This window comes from Petaurus breviceps, unplaced genomic scaffold (genome assembly GCF_028583685.1).
Source record: "Petaurus breviceps papuanus isolate PSGF00001 unplaced genomic scaffold, PetGlider_PUasm1.0 214, whole genome shotgun sequence".
In the NCBI taxonomy this organism is placed as follows: Eukaryota; Metazoa; Chordata; class Mammalia; order Diprotodontia; family Petauridae; genus Petaurus; species Petaurus breviceps.
Window position 1 is genome coordinate 14,734,878 of NW_027185863.1, and position 22,207 is coordinate 14,757,084.

The following is a 22,207-nucleotide window of genomic DNA, read 5'->3' on the forward strand; positions in this document are numbered from 1 at the left end:
TATCAGTTTATATTCATTTAATCATTTTACTAAAACTGGACCAATTGTCCATCAAGTACTTTGGTATACTTAGTAGCCTTCCTATCTGTTTTCGTTATAAGTAGGGGGAGATCAGTGAAAAGAAAAATGTGTGGTCACTTGTAAGACTGAGCAGAATTTTTTGAGTGTGTTTCTAGTGACCTCAGTTCCATATTTTGTTAAAAAATTTTTTTTCCTCCAACTAATTTGTTGTTGCAGATGATTCTGATAAGCGACATACCAATGATTTTGCTCTATGGAAGGCAGCTAAACCTCAGGAAATTTTTTGGACTTCTCCTTGGGGAAATGGAAGGCCTGGCTGGCACATTGAATGTTCTACAATCTCAAGGTCAGTTTTCTTGAATAACTTGCTTTTATATACTTATTTAAGCTTGGCGAATGGAAAGCAAACAATACACAGTTTGGTCAGCAGAGGGTGTTGATGTAAGCAGATATATACAAGGAAAAATTTTTAACACTTTGTGGGTGAATAAAAAAACATTTAAATATGTTCAGCTGTAATAATGTCTTTTTTTAAAAAGCAATTGGTTGTAGAAACAACTGCCATATAGGATTCTGGTTTTTGGATTTTACAGGAGTGATTTCCAGGCTTACCTTAGTTTTTGTCTTGTAGACAACATTATTTATTCATTCATTTATCTATTTGTCTTTTGCCAATAATGTTCTTAAATGCTTAGAAACTTAGAAGTTTTCTTAGGTGTGATGAAGCTCAGTCCTGACTAGCAGAGACTGATGGGATTTTTAGAAAAAAGCAAAACATTTTCATGGTGTACCCAGCTTGTTGTTTACATTCCCAGGGAGATCAATATGTAATCATGCCCATTGTCTGTCAGGCAGCAGTCAGTTTTTTAACCTCATGGCTGTGCACTTCAGCCCATGTTCACGCTCCTCCCTAAATTCTAGTTTATTCACACATGGGAGAAGTTAGTGCATCATAAAATCACTCTGCATTTTTAAAGAAGCCTAGTTCGTAATATCTAAATTAAATTCAACAAGCATTTAAATACCTGCCGTGTACAGAGAGGGCAGTGTGTTGGACACGCTGCTATCATGGAGCTTATAACCATGATTAAATGTATACTTTGTGACATTATCTTATGCTCATTCACTGTTTAACGCATAGAAACATTTATTTTACCAAACTCTGAATTGTCAGCAGTTTTGAATTAATTTCTATTCCTTAGGAGTGATTCTGATAAATAAAATCTAGAAATTCTGAGTTCACTTCATTTCAAATGAGGGGCAGATCAGATTACCGTAAACCTGAGCTTCTTTACAGAACTGTCCTTTGGGCAGATGGGCTGCTCTTTCTCCTTTATGGTCATGTGTTGTTTTGCTGACTCTGTGATCTGGATACTGGAGTGGTTTGCAGACCATTTCCTTCTCCAGCTCATTTTATAGATGGAGAAACTGAGACAAACAAGTGACTTGCCCAGGGTCACACAACCAGTAAGTGTCTAAGGCCAGATCAGGAAGATGAGTCTCCAAGTGCTGCAGTCCATCTATCGAGCCACCTGGCTGCCCTCTTTTATGGTAGAAGGTGTGCATATATTTAATTTGAACAGCAGGCCCATCAGTGAAATAATTGGTAGAAACCTTTTAAATATTTCTTGTGACACCCCAGAAGAAGAGAGGCCAATACTATATCTGTTCTAAAGAAAAGAGTGGGGGCGGCTAGGTGGCACAGTGAATACAGCACCAGCCCTAGAGTCAGGAGGACCTGAGTTCAAATGTGGCCTCAGACACTTAACACTTAACTAGCCGTGTGACCTTGGGCAAGTCACTTAACCCCAGTCGCCCTGCATTCCCCCCTCCAAAAAGCAAAAAAAAAAAAAAACAACCCAAAAAACAGAATTTTATGTCAGTGAAGTGTTAATTGGCCTTTTGAAATATACTCTTGATGACACAATCACCATTCCTTGTACATGTGAGCTGACTTCCTAGTATGGCTGATTAAACTGAAGGAATAAGGAGACCCAGGTTTTTATTTTTTACTTTGCTGTTTAATTGATGCGTGTTTATATTATACTGCGTCAGAGGAAATTCTGAGGGACACACTGATAAGTGATTGTAAAGAATCTAGCTGATATGATATAAATTTAGGAAATGCTTAAAAGTACATTTTTCTAACATCGCCACTGTATTATTAGTATACCATTTAGGGTTGCACACCCCTCTACTGATGGCTTTGTATTGAGTTATTGGTAGTACAGTTAGCTTTAAATTGAGGTCTCCTAACTTCTTCAGAAGATCACATTTCTAGCTGAAATGATCATATGAAAAATCTGTCTATGATTTTTTTATTTTTTCAGGAGTGACTTCTTTTTTACTAGTCTTAAACCAGGGGGACATTAGTTCCAAAGATAACCTGATATTTACTAACCAGTTATACTATTGAAGAGCATTTTTTAAAAGGTCAGAGCGTAAAGAAGCAAAACTAGGAACACGAAGGTATTTAAGCAGAATAGCAACAAGTTGATTTTTTTAATGTGTTTGACTTTTTGACTGAATGTAAAAGTAGACTTTGCTCTGGAGATACGCTGCCTTCTGTTCCCATCAAACTGGTTTTTACCCAGTACCCTCTGAAAAAATGCCTTCTACTTTCCTGCCTGTTTCGTTGTTGGTCATGTCATTTGGCCTGCTAGAAATGTCCTGCTCCGTTTTCTCTACCTATTTTAAGGGTTCCTAATGTGGGATCTCACAGACTTGGCAGAGGGATCTGTGGATAGATTGGAAGGGGTTTGTGAACTTGTATGGGGGGAAAAATTACATCTTTATTTTAACTAGCTTCTACCTGAAATTTGTCTTTACCTTCAGTTACTTATTTAAAACACATACACACATTCTCTCCCTCCCTCTCTCTCTCTTTCTCCTCCCCTCCCCCTTTCCCCCCCTCCTCTTTCTCCCTAACTCTCCTTTCCCCTCCTTTAGGCTTTACCACACTGCCTGAGGGGTTCCATGACATGAAAAGTTTAAGAACCCTTAACCTATTACAGTGTTGCCCAGTACCTGAGTCAAATTCTTTCTCTGTTAAGCTTTTTCTGACTACCTCTAAACTGAAGTGATTTCTTCTTCTTCTTTTTTTTTTTTTTAAAGCAATCGGGGTTAAGTAACTTGCTCAAGGTTACACGGCCAGTTATTTCCGGGTGTGGTGCTAAGTATCTGAGCCCAGATTCGATCCCCAGGTCATCCTGACACTAGAGCTGGTGCTCTTACTTGCTGAGCCACCTGGCCACCCCATGAAGTGATTTCTTCTTCCTGTGAATACTTGTAGCAATTACTTTCTCAAGAATTCATCTGGCAATTAATCATGTGCGAACTTCTCTTATTGTACTGAACTGATGCTTAGCATTTTAAAAAATATAAATGCATATATCTTTTTTCAATTGGAAGCACTTTGATGGCAGAAATACTTTGTATCATCCATAGCAGAGAACATTGCATTTGGTAGGCATTCAGTAAACTGTGATTTTGATATTATGACCAAGGCTATAGGGTGTAAGTATGATGCTGTTATTGTGGACCATCCTGTCCGTGGGGTTTCCTTGGCAAAGATTCTGGAGTGGTTTGCCATTTCCTTCTCCAGTGGATTAAGGCAAACAGAGGTTAATTGGCTTGCCCAGGGTGACACAGGTACTAAGTGTCTGAGGCTGGATTTGAACACAGGTCTTTCTGACTCCAGGCCCATCCAGCACTAAAATACATCTTTTTGAATGTAAGCTAAGATTGCTTTAAGCACCTGTCAAAAAGTTAGCAGATTTAGAATGAATTTAGTATTAAATAATTTGTTTTGATGTAGGCACGCCTAATATTAGATTCTTAATATTGAAAATGTTGTGAAATAAACAGGAATGACTAAAGTATATTGTTTTGAATCTGTTAACTTGGTTTACATGGTATGATTCTAAAGTCCTGAGCCAACCAAGAAAATTAAGTCTCGTTACTTTGCAGTCATCTTCCATGTATTAACTTCTTTCAAGTCAGCAATTGACGGTACAGTAGGTTTTTTTTTTTTTAAGCATTTGAGGTTAAGTAACTTGCCCAAGGTCACATGGCCAGTTTTTGTTTTTTTTTTGTAAGTGTTAAGTATCTGAGTCCAGAACCGATCCCAGGCCCTTCTGACTCTGGGGCCAGTGCTCTTACCCACTGTGCCACCTAGCTGCCCCCAGTTGTTCTTTTTTTAATGTGATTTGCTGATTTCTAGGCTCAAAGAAAGATTGTGACTATTCACTTCAAATGTACAGCATTAAAACTAGGTTAAAATACCAGTCTCCATTTGAATTTAGCTTAATTTTTTTTAACATGTTGGAAATGCATTAGAAATGAACTAAATGCTCTGTGGTTTGATTGGAGCTTTGTGTTTCATTTTAGTAATTTTATCTCTGCAGTATTATGTGGTGGGGGTGGGTAGTGAACACTAGACATTCTCTAGAGAAGTTGCTGAGTGACTGTCTTGAAGCAGCAGTTGATTGTGTTTTTCAGTTTAGTGTTTGGAAGCCAATTGGATATCCATACAGGTGGGATCGATTTAGCTTTTCCGCATCATGAAAATGAAATTGCACAGTGTGAGGTGTATCACCAGTGCAAGCAGTGGGGAAACTACTTTCTACATTCAGGTAAGTAGCATCTTTAATTAGTTTCATTTATTGTGTAAGAATTCAGCCTTTAATGATATGATAGTGCTGTATTTGAAAGGAGGTATACCAAATGAACAAGTGTATATATGTACAACTTCAGTAAACAATCATCTGTTTGGAATCTTTATTTTTCTGAATTTCTGTTATCATTTGGAAATATGAATTTGTTTTGCTTGTAATGGATTAATGAATATATTGAATGAATATAGGAATAAATTAGACTGACTAGATTGTGTATAGTGGGAGGAAAAATACTCAACACGATGTGATGTGTAATTTTTTCTCTGGACTAAAATTATTGGGAAAACAGTTCTAGCCTTTGGATATACTAATATATTCACTTGGCCAGTTTTCCTTACTTTTAGCATTGCCTTGTATCTCATTATGCATAAATGATACTTTTTAAAAAACCAGTGCCTCAGAAGTTATGTAACGTGTCAGCGATCCTGAGCAGTGGTGAGATAATAAGACATGTGGTGATAGAGGATATTAGGATTTTGATAAGAGTATAAGAATAAAGTATAATGAAGGCTTTTAAGGCATAGGATAAGAAAGCAATATGCGGCATGAGGTAAGGAAGAATACAGCAGACTCTAGAAGATGGCAATTTTCTTTAAGTCTCAAGGATAGAATTTGCCATATTGTAAATTGTCATTAGCATCCATGTGCTGTATAAGTTAATGTGTACTGCTTAAATTCTGTTAAAAAAAATTTGGTCTTTCTCTTTTTTTGATAGTGAGTATAAGCAAAAATATATAATAGCAATAATAACTCACATTTGCATGATTTTTTTTTTTTGGAGGGGGGAAGGCAAAGCAGTTGTGGCTAAGTGACTTGCCCAAGGTCACACAGCTAGTAAATGTTAAGTGTCTGAGTCTGAATTTTAACTCAGGTCCTCCTGATTCCAGGGCCAGTGCTTTATTCACTGGCCACCTAGCTGCCCCCATTGTTCTTTTTAATGTAATTTCTTTCTAGACACCCAGAGGGGAGGGTGAGAAACCAAGTTTTATTTTGCAGTTGAGAAGCTGAAACTCAGAAAGGTTAAATGACTTCCTATCAGTACATAGATAATGTGTCAGAATTAGGACTTAAACTAAGGTTTCCCTTACTAAAAGTTTCACAATATCATCCTGCCTTAAGAGATCAAGAAAGGAAGTTGCTTGTTTCCCTGTGTTTGTGGCAGTATTTTCTTTGTATTTATGTGTGTGGTCCACAGAAGACTTTCAAATACCAAGAATTAGGTTTCATTGTATCTTTCCTCACATTGACTAATGCATTATGTATCTTTCCCTGTGGAAAAGGAAACACCACACATGGGCCCCTCTTCCCCCAACACACATTTAACTTGTCTTCTTAATCATCTAAGTTTAAAAATTAATTTTTTCTCACATGTTTAATTAAAAGTATCAGCGATTCGTTGTAACCAGTTGGCCCTCTGCCAGTCTAAATCTCAAATCCTTCCGTGTCCATTCATGAGCTGCTGTGATTGTGTAATTGAGCTTATACTTGAAGCCTTTCCAACTTAGTAGAACCTGCTTTACTAACAGTCTTTAGGAACTCAGGATCTGCCTTGGCACTGCTGTAGAACACCGGAAAGGACTTTAGTGTAGGTTATTAAATGAACCGAGTCAAAAAAGGGGGTAAATGCCTATAATCAGTATAAAAATTATTGATATGGGATGTGTAGCTATTCTATGAGACATATGGGTCTTGTTTCCCTGAAGGAAGATGAGGAGCAATGAATGACAGTCACAAATTGACAGATACATGTTTGATGTAAAGAAAAATTTAATTATAATTTGAGCTGTTTAAAAGTAGACAGGAGATATAGTAAGTTCTCTCCCATTCCAGGTCTTCAAGCAAAGACTAGATGAACACATTGGGTGTGTGATCGAAGGGATTCTTTTTCATGAATGAATAAGGCCAAATGGCTTTGGAGGCAGCTTTCAGTTTTGAAATTATCTAATTTTATGAAAATTTAAGTCTCAAAAGCTTAGTCATTGTTTGATATATATTCTGCATAGCCCCTATTATAACATATAATATAATGTCTGAAAATGCGAAAATATAAAGAAACTAATTTCTTTATATTTTTGCATTCTTCACAACTTTAAATTTTAAAATTTAATCTTCCAAAAATGTTTTCACAGTATCTACTATTGGGGTGCTTAGGTGGCGCAGTGAGTAAAGCGCTGGCCCCGGAGTCAGGAGGACCTGAGTTCGGTTCTGGCCTCAGACACAACACACACACACACACACACAAAGTAGCCATGTAACCTTGGGCAAGTTACTTAACCCCAGTTGCCCTCCAAAAAGGCAAAAAAAAAAAACAACCCAAAAAACCAAAGTATCTCCTTTTAAGAAAATCTGTTTATGAAGAACATAAAAATGATTTTGCTCCTGTGGCTGTGAAATGTTGGTTGGTTTAGATGCTGAGTATATCCAATCTGTCACAACTTTTCCCTTATTAACAGCTAAATAGGATCCAGGATATAGTTGCTACATTCTTGATGATGTTGCTTGTTACATTGATTTTTTTCTGAAGATATACTACAATAAATGACAGAAGTAGCCTACTCATTTATTGGTAGAAATTTTGAAACTTACTTTTTTTTTTTTAAGCAATCGGAGTTACACGGCCAGTTATTTTTTGTGTGGGTGCTGAGTATCTGAGGCCGGAACTGATCCCAGGTCTTCTGAGGCTGAGGCCAGCGCTTTTACTCACTGCGCCACCTGGCTGCCTCTTGAAACTTACTTTTTAAGACATTATGTATGGTTTACAATTTCAGGTGCTATGCTACACTTCAGTGATCATGTGGAACAGAAAATATTTAGCCTTTTTTTCTTCTCAGCACTTAGCCAAATAAACATAAATAGAGCAAGAGCTTGTAAAATTTATTCATATAAAAACCTGGAAAGGCTCATATGAAATGATGCAAAAGTGAGTGAGCAGAATCAGGTGAACACTGTACACAGCGTCAGCAATATCGTGTGATGATCAGTTGTGAATGACTTGGTTTTTCTCAGCAATACAGTGATCCAAGACAATTCTAAAGGACCCATGGCGGACAATGATATCTATATTCAGAGAAAGAGCTATGGAGTCCGAATGCAGACTGAAGCATACTTTTTTCACTTTTTAATTTTTTTGTGTTTTTCTTCTTTTGTTCTCTTTCTTCTTTCACAACATGACTAATGTGGAAATATGTTTTACATTATTGAACATACATAACCAATATCAAATTGCTTGCCCTCTTAGGGAGGAGGTAGCAATGGGAGATAATTTAACAGTCAAAATAAAAAAAAATAATGTTAAGGATTACCTTTACATGTAATTGGAAAAAAATTATTTAAAAATTATAAAAATAAAACAAATGTAACTGAGAAACCATTGAAGACCATAGGCATACTTCATTTTGAAGGACTTGGTACTCTTGACCATTTCTAAAAATATAGGCTTTACATGTGCCTAGTTCCCTTTTAACTAGTTCGTAGATTATCAGGGTGGTATCCTAAAGATCCTAGCAAAATGCACTGGTTATAAGTAGTGTACTTTTATTGGCATACCTCCCTCTTCCTAAGAATGAGAGGGTAACGCCCATACTGATTGTCTTTGGTTTCTTTAACCTCATCTACTAACTAGTCAGGCCTACCAGGGTTGGTACGTCCATTGAATGTTTAGAAACAGCGAACAGATACTGACTTTAAAGTCTAAGGAGAGAATCACTTTTTAAATTGATTTATTTTCTCTGCTAAGTAAGATCTAAGTAGACTTCTTCCTTTTTATATCCCCTTAGCTTTATACTGGAGATATAAGAAATATCACAGATCTCCTTTAGTAAAACAATGGAGAATTATTAATTCCTCCCAATGAAAAAAAAGTTGAATTAGAGAAATAAAGTCAGGTCTTATCTGAGATAGTGCCAAACTTAATTTATAAATGTAATATTATTTGATGACCACATGACTTATTCCAGGTTATATCACTTTTCAGACACTCTGTTATATAAGCAGTTTTCAGAGAATATTTGTGTTGTAACACAACAATGTTTTTAAGCAGACTAGGAAAAGGAAAATCCCTCCAATAGGAAAAAAAAAATTTCTAGGAGCCTTTTTTTGACAGGAGTTGTACTGCTGAGGAAAAATGCCTAACAGGTTTTGGAAGCTTGGGTATGTGTGTGTGTGTGTGTGTGTGTGTGTGTGTGTTTTGGGGGAAAAAAAGTCTTTAGTGAAGCTAACCTCTTCCCTCAAATATGTGTTACAGAAGATGTGAACTAATTCCAGAAGGATTTGGTGAATCAGTGAATTTACAAAATCTTATTTAACCTGGGAAAGAGAAGACTTGGGGACATGGTACATATCTTCATATATTTGAAGGGCTATCAAATGGAAGAGCAATTAGACTTTATCTAGTATAGCTACAGAGATAGCATGAAAAACAGTAGGAGGAAGTTATAGGGATGAAGAATTTTCTCAGGGTAGCCAATAATTTCTTTTTTTTTTTTGACTTTTTGGAGGGCAATTGGGGTTAAGTAACTTGGCCAAGGTCACACGGCTAATTTGTGTGTGTGTGTGTGTGTGTGTGTGTGTGTGTGTGTGTGTGTGTGTGAGGCCTGATCCTAACTCAGGTCCTCCTGACTCCAGGACTGGCACTTACTCACTGCGCCACCTAGCTGCCCCAAGAATTTCTAACAGTTAAACAAATAAAGCTTTTCCAGGGTGAAATGGGCTGCCTTATACTGCCATCCATGGAAGTAGAGTCTAAGCGTAAGTGGGATAATAACAAATGATAAGGAATTTTTGTAGAGGGGACTCATACATCTAGGGTAGGGGAGGAGTTGAAGTAGAGAGTCAAATAAAATTCATTCCAACTTATAACATGATTCTATGTATAATAAATCAGAAAAGTCTAAACCTTTTCTGTTCAGCTTTATAGCCTTCTTGTCAATGTGCATAAACTCGTTGGAATATGATTTTTTTTTAAAGCAATTGGGGTTAAGTAACTTGCTCAAGGTTACATGGCCAGTTATTTCTGGGTGGGTGCTAAGTATCTGAGCCCGGATTTGATCCCCAGATCATCCCGACACTGGGGCTGGTACTCTTACTCGCTGAGCCACCTAGCCACCCCTGGAATATGATTCTTAAGTTATTAAATTTGTTGCCAGTTTCATCATTTGTAAAAATTAGTAAGATATTATCCAGGTACTTATTCTGTTAAGTAGATATTTGTAAATTGTGGGATAAGAAGCAAATAGAACATTAATAAAATAGTTTGGACTAACTGATTTCTGAGTCCCCTTCTCCAGATCTGTGATTCTATTATCTATATTTCGTGTTATGCTTACATTAATATGTTAGCTCTGCTTGAGCCAAAGGTGCTTCCATGCCAATGGAGAACAAATTTTCTAATGCCTTCCATTACTTACATGAGCTCCTCACATTTTTCTTATAGGATAGCTAGTTTTGTCATGTTTCAGAAATAACTAATTTAACCTTGTTATTTCTCTTCCAGGGCATTTGCATGTTAAAGGGAAAGAAAAAATGTCAAAATCATTAAAAAACTACATTACAATTAAGGTAATATAATATAAAACTTAACAAAATGAATGACAAATTCTTAAATTGGTTCTAAAATGTGTGTGCATTGTATGACATATAACTGATTCTTTGGCTTCTAATAAGCTCTTCTATGGTTCTAAACATGGTTTTCCATCTTACATTACTTTTCTTTCTCTTAGAAACATTTAATAACTTGGCCCTTTTTATCCTCGTTACTTCTACCTTGGCATTTGCTGTACTTCATATTATCTATAGATTATTTCTTTTGTTTCTTTTCCTCCTACTCTTTGCTTTATATCTTTTTTTTTATATACTGCCATTTCATACCTTTTTTTGTTTGTTTTTTTGACCTGGTCCAGTGATTTCATAGGATTATTCAACTCCTAATGAGGAAACTCTCTCTGCCCAAACTAATGAATACCTCTTAAGTAGCTTATATCTTAGTTGCTTGGGGGCACTGAGAGGACCAGTGATGTTTTAAATCATACTTGCAAAGTTCCTAGCCTTCTCTCTTCTTTGGAAAAAACAAACAAACAAACTGTATGTCCTTTAGCCATTCTGTCTTTTACCAGGGATAGTTTGCTGTTCCATTGAATTTTGTAATTTGGGTAATCTATTGGATGCCCTCTTCACATATGGTAGGCACTTGACAAATGATTATTGCTTAAGACAGTATCGGAGCACAGCAAACAGGAAAACAAGGAGCATGAGAATGTATTAGAAACTTGTCCACATTTAGACTTAAAATCCTTGGCACCATGATAATAAAACAGTGGGGGGAAAAAAACTAAAAAAATTCCCAGTTGATGCAATTTAGCCTATTTATTTTCTCCTTTGTAACTAGATTTGATATAGAAAACAGAGCCCTCTTACTCTTTCATTCAATTGTTCTACACCTGAAATATTAGTTTGAGGGAGTGAGGTTTGTATATGTGTGTGCAGGTGTTCACTTGTGTCCCCTGAAAATTGAAGTGTAAGATGAATGAACAAAGAAACCTTCAAGTGTTCACTCTGAGCAGAGCCATGTGCAAAGCACTAGGGATACACACAGAAAAGCAGGACAATCTTCTTTTCTCAAGGCACTCTCATTTTAAGGGGGGGAAACAAGACGTATAGAAGTTGGAAAAGGCCAAGTAGTCCTCAGGGTGCAGCAGCAAAGCCAGTGCAGTGCATCTTTCATATCCACTAACAGAGCCACCGATTCTTCTGGAGATCGCTCAGGCTTCTGGTGGTGAAGGTATTTTCTGGGTCTGCAGGAGTGGTGGCTGTAGCACCTGCAGAAGCTGGGCCTCTTGTCCACAGGCTGGGAGGGCAGGGCTCTCAGCAGATCTCTTTGGAGTCTTCACTCAAGTTGTGCTTTTTTTTCCCTTTTTTAAAAGAATTCCATATCTGATCTCCTAAAGTAATCTTAAAGTAATTGTGGATACCTTAACACTAGTTTCCACATGCAGAGATTTTGTCAAATTCTTTTTAAAGAGATGGTGCAGTAGTTGCCTCATCATTTGTACTGATTTTTTCTTTTGTGCTTCCCTATTGTTGGAGAAAGTTTTACTTGTTTCTCCCACAGACTTAAGGTTTTATAAATTGTACACCAACTGCCATTTGAACTTTGTAAGAGAATATTGCTGCTATAAACTAGGTACTTGCTTTAACTGCAGCATACTTTTAGGATATTCACTGCAGGGTTCTCAGTGTAACCCAAAATTCAGATAGCCATTTCACCAGGTTGGTCCTTGAGATCACTGTCTGTCATCAGGCTCCTTCTTGAAACTGCAGAATGTAGTGCATCTATGTAGTCCCGAGGCAAGAGCATTTCCTTAGACTAGCCTTCAGGGTTGAGATTGGTCATTGCAGTTGCTACGCATTTACATATTTTTGTGGGGGGTTTTTATCTCTGTTATTGTAGTGTTATGTATCTTGCTTCCTTGATTCTGTTTATTTAACTTCATATCACTTCCTCTAAGTCTTGCTAAATTCCTTGTTTCTTCTGACACAGTAAAAGCTCTGTCACATTTATCCATCACATTTTGTCAGCCATTCTCCTATCAATGGGTAGCCACGTTGTTTCCAGCTTTTTTGTTGTAAGAACCAATTTCATTTGGTTTTTGTGACTTTTGCCCAGGGTGATATAATATTGTAATAAGTATATTTAAGGTGGAATTCAAACTCAGATCTTAACTCTTAATTCTAGTACCCTATCTACTATACCACACAACTCTGAGTTAATATAAAAATTACTTTTAGAAGAAAATTATAATAAATGTACTTCATTTAAACATTTTTTAAGGATTTTCTAAAGAAGTTTTCTCCAGATGTTTTCCGGATGTTCTGCCTGCTCAGCAGTTATAGGTCAGGTAAGAAAATCATTTATCCTCAGTATTTCATTTTCTGTCCTACGCTTTTCAGAGCTTCATTTTAAAATTATGTCAACTATTTTTAGTTCAGATTTCAGAACGCATCAGAGACTTGCAAAACAAACTGTTATGTGAGACCCAGGGGTTAGGGCCAGCAAGAGTATACTTGACTGGCGAATCAAGGAAGACTTCATGAAGGAGATGACTGATGGCTTTAAAAAATGGGCAAGAATTCAACAGAAGAAGGCAGAGAAGGACCATATTCCAGGCACAGAATATAAAGATTTAAAGATAAGAAAGTACAGCATTTGATAACAGTAATATTTCTTTGGGAGTCAACTGGTTTAGAAAGACATAAGCATATGGTGGGCAAAAGTAAAGTTATGAATTCAGTTTCAAATGGTGCAACATAGATGTGGAATTCTGGACAGTTTAATAGACTATCTTGTCATGAAGTAATAATGATGTGGGGAGAGGGGGAACATTTTTTTCAAGCATAAATGAGATGTAACCTTTGAATTGGAGGCATTGCTTTGAATGAATAATGGCAGTAGCCTCTATATTTCAAAGCAGACCTTACATTGAAAAGTTAGATAAATGCTCGCTGAAATGTCTGCTGCTTATGCAGAACTTATTCTTCCTAGACCCTCATAAGAATAACAACGTTTTTGGCTTTATACTGTCAACTCTTAATTTTCCTTACTCCAGGTTTTATAGATGTGTGTATGTACACTTCCCACTCAGTTACTTGGTTTATGATTTTGTGGAAGCTTTCCCCAGGTGTCTGTGTCCTATAATAGAGACATGTTTTTCCATTTTAAATCTATGAGGAAAAAAAGATAAAACTAAACTTTGTATTTATTTGGCAGTTGGGGTGTTTTCATTTTGTCCCCTGTGATTATCAAAGTAAGTAAAAATATGTTAATATTTTGAGAAAAATTATAGGTAGTTGTTCCAAGTTGAATAAACAACTTAAAATATAGACTAGAGTACCAGCCCTTGAGTCAGGAGGACCTGAGTTCAAATCCTGCCTCAGACACTTAACACACTTACTAGCCATGTGGCTTTGGGCAAGTCACTTAACCCCAGTTACCCTCCAAAAAAAAAACCAACTTAAAAGTGTAAGCACTTGAAGGTTTTTTGCCTCACCCCTTAAACTAAATGCAGTATTCAGGGAAGGTGCGTGTTTAGATAGAGGTAGAACACTCGAGCTACTAAAGTCCCAAATGTTTATTAAAATTGACAGTTTAAGCATTATGTTAAAGAAAATTAAAACAGTTGACCTAGGTAATGATTCTTTGTGTCCAACCCTCTTATGAAAGAGATTCTTTGTGCAGAACTTTTGCTTTTTACCTACTGTGAAGTCACAAGACTCCTTAAGAGAAGGAAACAGCTTACCTAAATGGATGAATTACATCTTAGGGAAGAAGGAAATGATTTTTCACCCTGCACAAAATTGGAGGTGAGAATATGTCACTTGACAGAGCATAGTCTGGTTCATGCTGGTGTTATTGCTATTAGATTAGATGTTAGAGCATATGGAATGCATCCTATGTTGGTTTTAAAAAGAAAAGAAAAAAAAACAATTAATGAAGTCCCCCAGCCTGAGAGCCCTTCTCAGTTTTTAATGACAAGAGAAGGGATGTAGCAGAGGCAGATTATTTGGTTAATCTTTGTCACTGTGTAACTCTTTTGTGAGCTTTGTTGTGTAAGCAGTTTGGTTTCAAAAAAAAGCTTTCTGACTGATAGCACTTTCAGAAATTCTAGTTATTTATGGAACTTGTGAATTTTAGTTTATTTGCTAGTGAGGGATTTCTAGATGCACTGAACTGCTGCTAAATGGCATATAAAAACAATGAGTACAATGGCACATAAAAAAAACAATGCATACAAATATTGCTTTCTGTGAAGCAGAGGAACTCTGAATGGAATACCACAAAAGATAAGAGAATGGTTACCACAGAGGACTTTTGCATAGATCTCAGCTATGCAGATCTGTCAGTTTAAAACAAGGTGAAAGTGTTCACCGTTATTAACAACATTGTTGTTTGTGACTTCACATGTATTCATGTCCTCAGGGGTAGAATGATTAGTGAATAGAGCTGAAAAAGTCAGGAGAAAGGCCTTACAATTCCAGTCTACCATGATTTTGCTCAGTACATAGAGCAAGCTACTTTGGGTCTTTGACTTCAGTTTCCTGATCTCTCAAAAGGAAATTTTGTGGAAGTTGTTTCTTTACTTAGAAGCAGGGCATTGATCAGTCTTCTGATCCTTCGAACTTAGAGGGGATAAAGCAGTAATAGAAAGTAAATATATATGAGGTGCTCTCAGTAGCTTTAGAGACCGTTTCTATTATTAGGAAGCTTTTCTATCTTACATGCACATTTTAAATCTTAGAAATGAATAGATCCAAGAAGCTGCTGAACATTAGAGTAATGATGCCGTTTCCTCAGTCCAGGTCAGAGAAGTCTAGCTGTCAGATTTTCTCCTCCACAACTAATCCCTAGGTCAGTAGCATCTTTTGGCCTGACCTCCATTGGCTTTTGGGGTTCTGTAACATGAGAAATAAAGCAAGATGGTAGTACTGGAGCTAGTGTGTTTTAAAATAAAACAAAATACTAAAGCCTGTTTCACCCTCCTCTAATAAGAATTTGTGATGAAAGCTATCACTTAGTAGTTTTGCATTTTCAAGGCTAGCCCTATGGAGACTGAATGTCTCTTCCTAATTGTTGTGACAGTCATTAGGGTAGTTACTACCACATGAATGACTTTGGCAGCCAACTGCACCAGCTTTTTGTAGGCACAGATTATCAAGCACATGATCTAGCTCAATTAAGCTTTTATTTAAAAAAAAAAACAACAACCTTTTGTTAAAGTAAAATCACAGACATTAATTTCTAGAGACCTTAGAAATAATCTAAGTCTATTCCCTAATTTCGCAAATGAGGAAACAGAAGCCCAGGGAAGTTAAATGATTTGTCCATATCAGACACAAGTAGTGACAGGATGAGCATCCAGGTTTCATGACTCCTACCTAGTACCGTTTGCCTTCTTGAGCACCTTAATTTCCATCACAGGGTTTGTCTTCACTCACTCCTGCCTCACTAGTTTTTCCTCATTTGTCTTTCCTTCTCTTTTCTCCCCCAGGAGTCATATACTTCATTTTCACATTCCACATTTCCCTGTAACTATCTTTGATTAACCAGAAAGAGGTTACTCTAGCAATTAGCTTCTGTGCCATTCTTCTTCCCTTTCCTTTAGTTCCATGTTAGTTAGTTAGCCTCCCTGTTACTGATGCGAGCTGTTCCTTTCTTAAGAGAGCCAAAGCTTTTGTTGTCTCAGAACATTTAAAAACACAATTGAGAAAAAACAGCCATTCCACTTCAAAACAGTGTTAGAGGAGTTTTCTCTCTGGATCTTGTCTGCTCCTTGGGAAGGGAATGAGGAAGAGGAGTAAACTGCTCTTAGCTGTAGGCTCATCAGAATCCTTAATGAACATTAATCAGCCATTTTACTTACACATGTTGTAGACGGATTACAGTCCTTCAAGGACTTGTTACATATTCAGTTTTCCTTAGGGAGATGCTTCTTCAACCCAGTTTAGGATCCAGTACTGGGAGTGGTAGCTGGACTCCAGTGGCAGGATCTTTGCATCCCCAGGCAATTCCTATCCTACCTGTAGAAAGCTTTCAGGATAGAAAGCTTTATATTGATCATTTTACCCCTCCTCTGATATTTTATTATTTTTTTCTTCTTATTGATCAGGAAGTTAGCTTTAATAAAGCACTAGTTGAAAACGAGAAAAGTGAGGAAAACTAGTATAGGGAAGGATAATGTTAAGAAGAGACCTCTGTGACAGAGGAGGCCCTTGGGGCAGAGCTAAGATAGCAGTGTAGAAGCAGAAAACACCCTGCGCTCTCCCCATAATCACCTCAAATACCTACACAAAATGACTTGGGCTACAGAACCCACAAAGTGACAGGGAGAAACAGATCTCCTGCTGAAGACAGAGAGAAACAAGCCTCCCGGCAGGAAGGGTCCATCACATCACAATGTTCTGGAAGCAGCACCCAACCCCACCATAGCCCGCAGTTTTAGCCTCAGGGCAGCCTGACCAGCCACAGCTAGAGGGCTGTTTGGAGAGTAGATCACCATTAGCTGTGGCAGTTTCCAGAATTATCAACCCTTAAATGCCAAAGACAGAGTGAGCAGTCAGTGTGGACTTTGTGGGGATAGGGGGGTCTGGGAGTGTGGTCCGGCCTCTGCCCCTGGGGCAGCAGCCCCAGCCTCGCGGCTGCTTCAGAGCTCCTGGCCTGCAGAGTGTAGGGGGACCAAGCGACCATTCACAGGGTAATCACTCTTGCTTTAACCTGCTTGGATCTGTATCGCTGTCTAGGGTGGAGGTCCTCGGGTGCGCGATCAGTGTGCCAGTGCATGTGGAGGCCTCAGAGAGGGCAGCCAACTAATAGCTCTGTCAGCTGTGAAAACCCCAGCAACTAGGACAAAGCTCCCCTGTCTGGAAGCAGAGTTCTACTGTGGCAAAAAGCTCAAAAGTCAAAGGAGGCCCTTGATTTGATAACAGTCTCTACTACAGCTAAAAGATATTGTAGAACATAGACATTTCAGGATTTAAAGAGTTTTTAAAGCCTTACAAATAAAAACCCAGACTACCCTGTTTGATCAAATAACCTACTGCCTTGTCCACCAAACATACATATATAACACAGCAGATGATCACTTTGCAGGATTTACCTGGTCTAATTTATTTGTCCTTGTAAGGAGTTTTTGATAAAGCTTAGAGAAAGAATGGAGGATTTTGGGCGAGAGATGGGTTTTTTTTTTTTTGTTTTTTTGCTTTTTGGAGGGGGAGGCAGGGCAGTTGGGGTTAAGGGACTTGCCCAAGGTCACAAGGCTAGTAAGTGTTAAGTGTCTGAGGCCGGATTTGAACTCAGGTCCTTTTGACTCCAGGGCCAGTGTTCTGTTCACTGCACCACCTAGCTCTCCTGGGGTAGATGTTTTTGATATTCAAGTAAACAGCCAAGTAGAAAATTCATTTTAATAGTAACCTGCATAGAAGAAAAATCTAAAACCTTAGTGTTCCCCTTCAAGTAACTTGTTTGGGCATACATGAAGTTGAACATATGGAGAACTTCATACCACAGCTTCCTTGTTCTAGTTTCTCATGCGCTTTTTCTCCCAGTGACTGAGTATAATGATTGACTGGGCTCTTCATGACAGCCTTGTTGGCATTCTGATGCCCATTTCAGCAGTGAATTAATGGAATAGTGCATAGAAAATTTACCCCTTTCTTCAGCCAGATTTGTCTTTTGCTTCCAGCTTGGCTCAAGTGATGAGAGTATCCAGATTCTCTCTGATCCTGCCCAGGTATATGATGTTGTTACCAGAGATCCAGGTAGTAGAAAGTGGATAAATCGATGCCCAATATGACAACTGAATTAAACAATTCAGAAACATATTTCCTACTAGTATTGGAGCAGTAGTTTCATATTATATGTAAAAAGGGATGAAGAATATTAATATAAAAGTCCACTCGTCACAGTGTCTTCAGTGTAGCTTCTAAAGACTGAATTTCCAACTTTCTAACAAAGGTGAAATAGATCTTGGGATATGCCTTCTGTTTGAGTTTCATTGCAAATTTCAGGGGCCTTCAGATGGTCACTACTCTCATTCAAAGTAGGCATGACTTAGAACATATTTAGAGATCTGTTTGAAATATATACCCTATGATCACCCTTTGGTTCAATTCAAACATTTATTAAGTATTTATTATGGGTGATGCAGTTTGCTAAATGTTAAAGGATACAAAAATGAAGTAGTCCTTGCCTGCAAGAAGCTTATATTCTACAGTGTTTTATCCTTGAGTATGTAGAATAGCGTTCTGTAACATTCAGATAAATTTTGAAAAAAATTTCATATTTCTTAAAAGATTGAAAGTGAAAATGATAGAGGAAGTTTTTCCCTCCATAGAGACCACTTTACTCCACAGTCAGCAGGTGGAGTTACTTTAGTTTATTTGTTCTTTTTCTATAAAATACTGTTGGATGAGTGCATAATCATTCTTTCTGAATCGATACAAATTAATCTCTGTATGTTTCTTTCTGTATTCAAATAGAGCTTTAGAAATCCGGTAGGTAGCTCTTTAGTTTGTTTGTTTTTTCTTTGTTGGTGACAATTCACCTAGATTCTCCCACCCAATAAATTTGTCTGATTCAGTTTCCTATAAGTTGTTTGGAACTTACCGTTGACCTAATACACAGCAAATATCTATTCACTGTTGGACCCTGGCCCTTTTTGTGTTCTCTTCACCAGGGAATTAATATTCTCTGACCCTACTTAGGAATTGATTAATTTTAACATCTTCTGCAGAGGAGCTATCTTTGGCATTTCTTGCTTCAATGCACTTGAAAAATGTCAAACCTTAATTGTAACTTTCCAAACTAAAAAGAAATACTACATATTTCTCTTAGCCATTTTACCATGTAATCGAATCTTACTTAGGTAGTAATTGTTTTGAAATTTCATTTGCTATTTCCTATAAATAGGTTTTAGGCAGTTAGGTTTGCATCTTGATGGACAATTTTAGTTTCCCCAGCAAGAGACCTTTTTTGTGGGAAGGCTTAAGGCCTAACGTGGAGCACACATGGGTGGTGCCATGTCAGGCAATAAGGGAAGGATACAACCAGGGAAGCTGCTAGACATGGGCCAACCTGCCCATCTTCCTTCCTGCCCACCCTTACATTGAAGACAAGGAGCCTAGGGGCTGGTTGACTGGGTTGGAAGTGGGACCAAGATTGACACTGGGGATGGACAGGAAAATCATAGGATAGAACCACAAACTGCAAGAGATCAGATCGAAGCTTTTCATCTTACAGAAAAAGTCCATAAAGGGAAGTGGATTGGCCAAAACAAGAGGAGGAAAGAGGAGGGCGGGTGGTTCTGGTCTCACAGAGAGGCTCTCCCTTTGGCTTGGCACACCCAGTTTCACCAGGTTTCCATCAGTGTAATAGAAGGGCAGTCCTCCACCCTAGTAGCTCTATAGTGTAGGCAACAGCCATTTTAGCAAGTGCCTGGAATGTATAGCTGCCTAATAAATGTTTGATTGATTGATTGATTAGCTGATTTATACAGAGGAAGCTTGCGGCTCAGGAATGATCCCATCTCTAATGTAGCAGATGGGGGTATGACTGAGCACATCCTGCTGTTAAAGCATGGAACATAGAACATCCAGAGAAGGTTAAGAAGAGGTAGTAAGTCACTAGTCATCTGCAACAGAGCTTAGACATCTTATAGAGGCTCAAATACTCAGGGTTTTTTTTTTTGTTTTTTGGACAATCGTGTATTTGCTGTGTTCTTTTAAGGTTTCTGTAGGCAGCAGGTATAGGTTAATTGAGCCTTTGAACTTGGTATTTCCTTTAAATTGAGATTTGATTTCTACTGATAAGTACCCATGGTCTTAAAAGCTGTAATAGATGTTTCTCTAAAGGTTCATTGAGCAACTCTTCTTTTTTTCATTTCCTTCCAGAATAAATTCCAACATTAGCTAAATTTTGGTTGGAACTTATTTTTTTCTCTTTACCTTTTAGAGTCTCCCAAACTTCTATTTTGATGAAGCCCAATCAAGAAGTTCTCCCTCCTGTTTTTTTTTTTTTTGGGGGGGGGGCAGGGGACAGGGTTGGATTGTGTTGTTTTTTTTTTAACTGTAATATAACAATAACAACAGACTGATTTTTATTGTCTCCTGATTAGGAGTTATTCTTATTCGCCTAGAAGAACAAAGGTCTATTAAAAAAAGAAATTCTTTTATAGCAAGAATAAGGTACATAAGAAATTGAAGCCTTGGTACTTCATTATTTCAAAAGCAGCATAACTGTAAAAGACTGCAAGTGAAGAAAGCTAAAACCTTAGTTTTGGAAGTAATGCCTGAGTATTTCCTAGGAGGCAGCAGCTGCAGAGGCTGTATAAGCCCTGGCACTAGCAGTAATGGCAGCAGTGGTACCCTCTGGTAACCTTAAAAGTCCTCCAGCTCAGGCACAGCTTGCCTTTCTACGAGGGCTATTGCAGAAGCTGGTTGTCAGGACCAAGGTGAATATCTCTTATCATGGCTACTTGTGGCCTAACAACCTGGGACTGGTTCTTTCTATATCTTGGTGAAGAAGCCTTTGGAGATTATCAGGCTGAATGGGGCATGGAGACACTGTAAGAAAATGTCTGACCCACACTGGAGAATATCTAATGGGAGGGAGGGCCTGGCTCTTCTAGCGAGGAGATGTGCTTCTGTAGGAAGGACCTCTGAAGCCAGGTGAGGCATGTGACACTGGCTAGGGCTTTGCAATCCTCTGCATCCTCTGCACAGCCTTGTAAGAGACCCTAGTTCCAGACTCTTAGGCAAATGACACATTTTTGAAAGTGTGAGGGCTGTCAGGGACCAGGGGGTCAGGAAGTGTAGTGTATGTACACGGTCTGTTCTGAGAGTGAGTGGCTAGAAAAGTGACTAGAGTAGGAGCCTTTGGAATGGCAGAAAAGACATTGACCCAGGGGTGGCTGCTTCTAGAAGGACAGACATTGCCCCAGGGGTGGCTGCTTCTAGAAGGACAGACATTCCCTGGCCACTCAAATCAGACTGCACTGTATTTTTAAGAAAATTTTCATTTAGCAGGTATTTATTTTTCTCCCCCCACCTAAGTCCCATTGGAAAAAAAAAAGGACAAGGGGCAGCTAGGGCAAGGGCCCTGGATGGTGTTTAATACTTGATAGTTAACTAGCTGTGTGACCTTGGGCAAGTCAACCCCTTCTAAAAAGAAAAAAGAAAAAAAAACCCCTGTAAAAAATATACATAGTCACACAAAATAAATCTTCACATTTGGCTATGTAAAAATATATATTTTATTCTGCATCACCTCTTGGTCTTCTAAAATTGGACTTCTAAAATTATAGCTAGTCTTTGAATTGATCAGAGTTAAGTCTTTCAAAGTAGTGTGTCTTTACAACATTGTCATTATTGTATCAATTGTTCAGATTCTCCTGATCACTTCACCCTGCTTCAGTTCAAACATATCTACAGGTCTCTGAAACCATCCCATTTTATCTTTTCTTATGGTGGAATGATGTTCCATTACATATTGTAACATGTTCAATTGTTCCTTAATTGATTAGGTTCTTGCTTTATTGCTACAGAAAGAACTGCTATAAAAAATAAATTTAAAAACAGGTTTTGTACATTTGGGTCTTCTTTCTTTGATATCTTTGGAGTATAGGCCTAATAATCACTGGGTCAAAGCATATTTTGGGGACATAGTTCCAAATTACTTTCCAGAAGGGTTAAACCAATTCACAGCTTTGCCAGCAGTGTAATAATATCTCTTTTCCTCCAGCTCTTCCAGATTTTGTCATTTCCCCTTTTTTGTCAGTCTGAGGGATGTGAGGTGCTAGCTGTAGTTATTAGTGACTTGGAGCATTTTTTCACATGTCTATTAATAGCTTGGACTTCTTTGAAAACTGCCTCTTTATGTCCTTTGATCATTTATCAATTGGGGAATAGATCTTATTCTTATAAATTTAATCAGTTCTTATATATCTTAGAAATGAGACCTTTAGCAG

General features: G+C 37.9%; 1 protein-coding gene across 4 annotated transcripts in view; it reads left to right on the forward strand.

The window, feature by feature from the left end:
* The window catches only part of CARS2 (cysteinyl-tRNA synthetase 2, mitochondrial), a 65,584-nt gene that overhangs the window by 26,816 nt on the left and 16,561 nt on the right, over positions 1-22,207 (forward strand). For all 4 annotated transcript variants that reach the window (XM_069094104.1, XM_069094103.1, XM_069094106.1 and 1 more), the window contains 4 exons: positions 238-367; positions 4,522-4,655; positions 10,189-10,253; positions 12,523-12,589. In XM_069094104.1, coding sequence (XP_068950205.1) covers positions 238-367; positions 4,522-4,655; positions 10,189-10,253; positions 12,523-12,589 — 396 coding nt within the window. The remainder of the gene's footprint in view (positions 1-237; positions 368-4,521; positions 4,656-10,188; positions 10,254-12,522; positions 12,590-22,207) is intronic.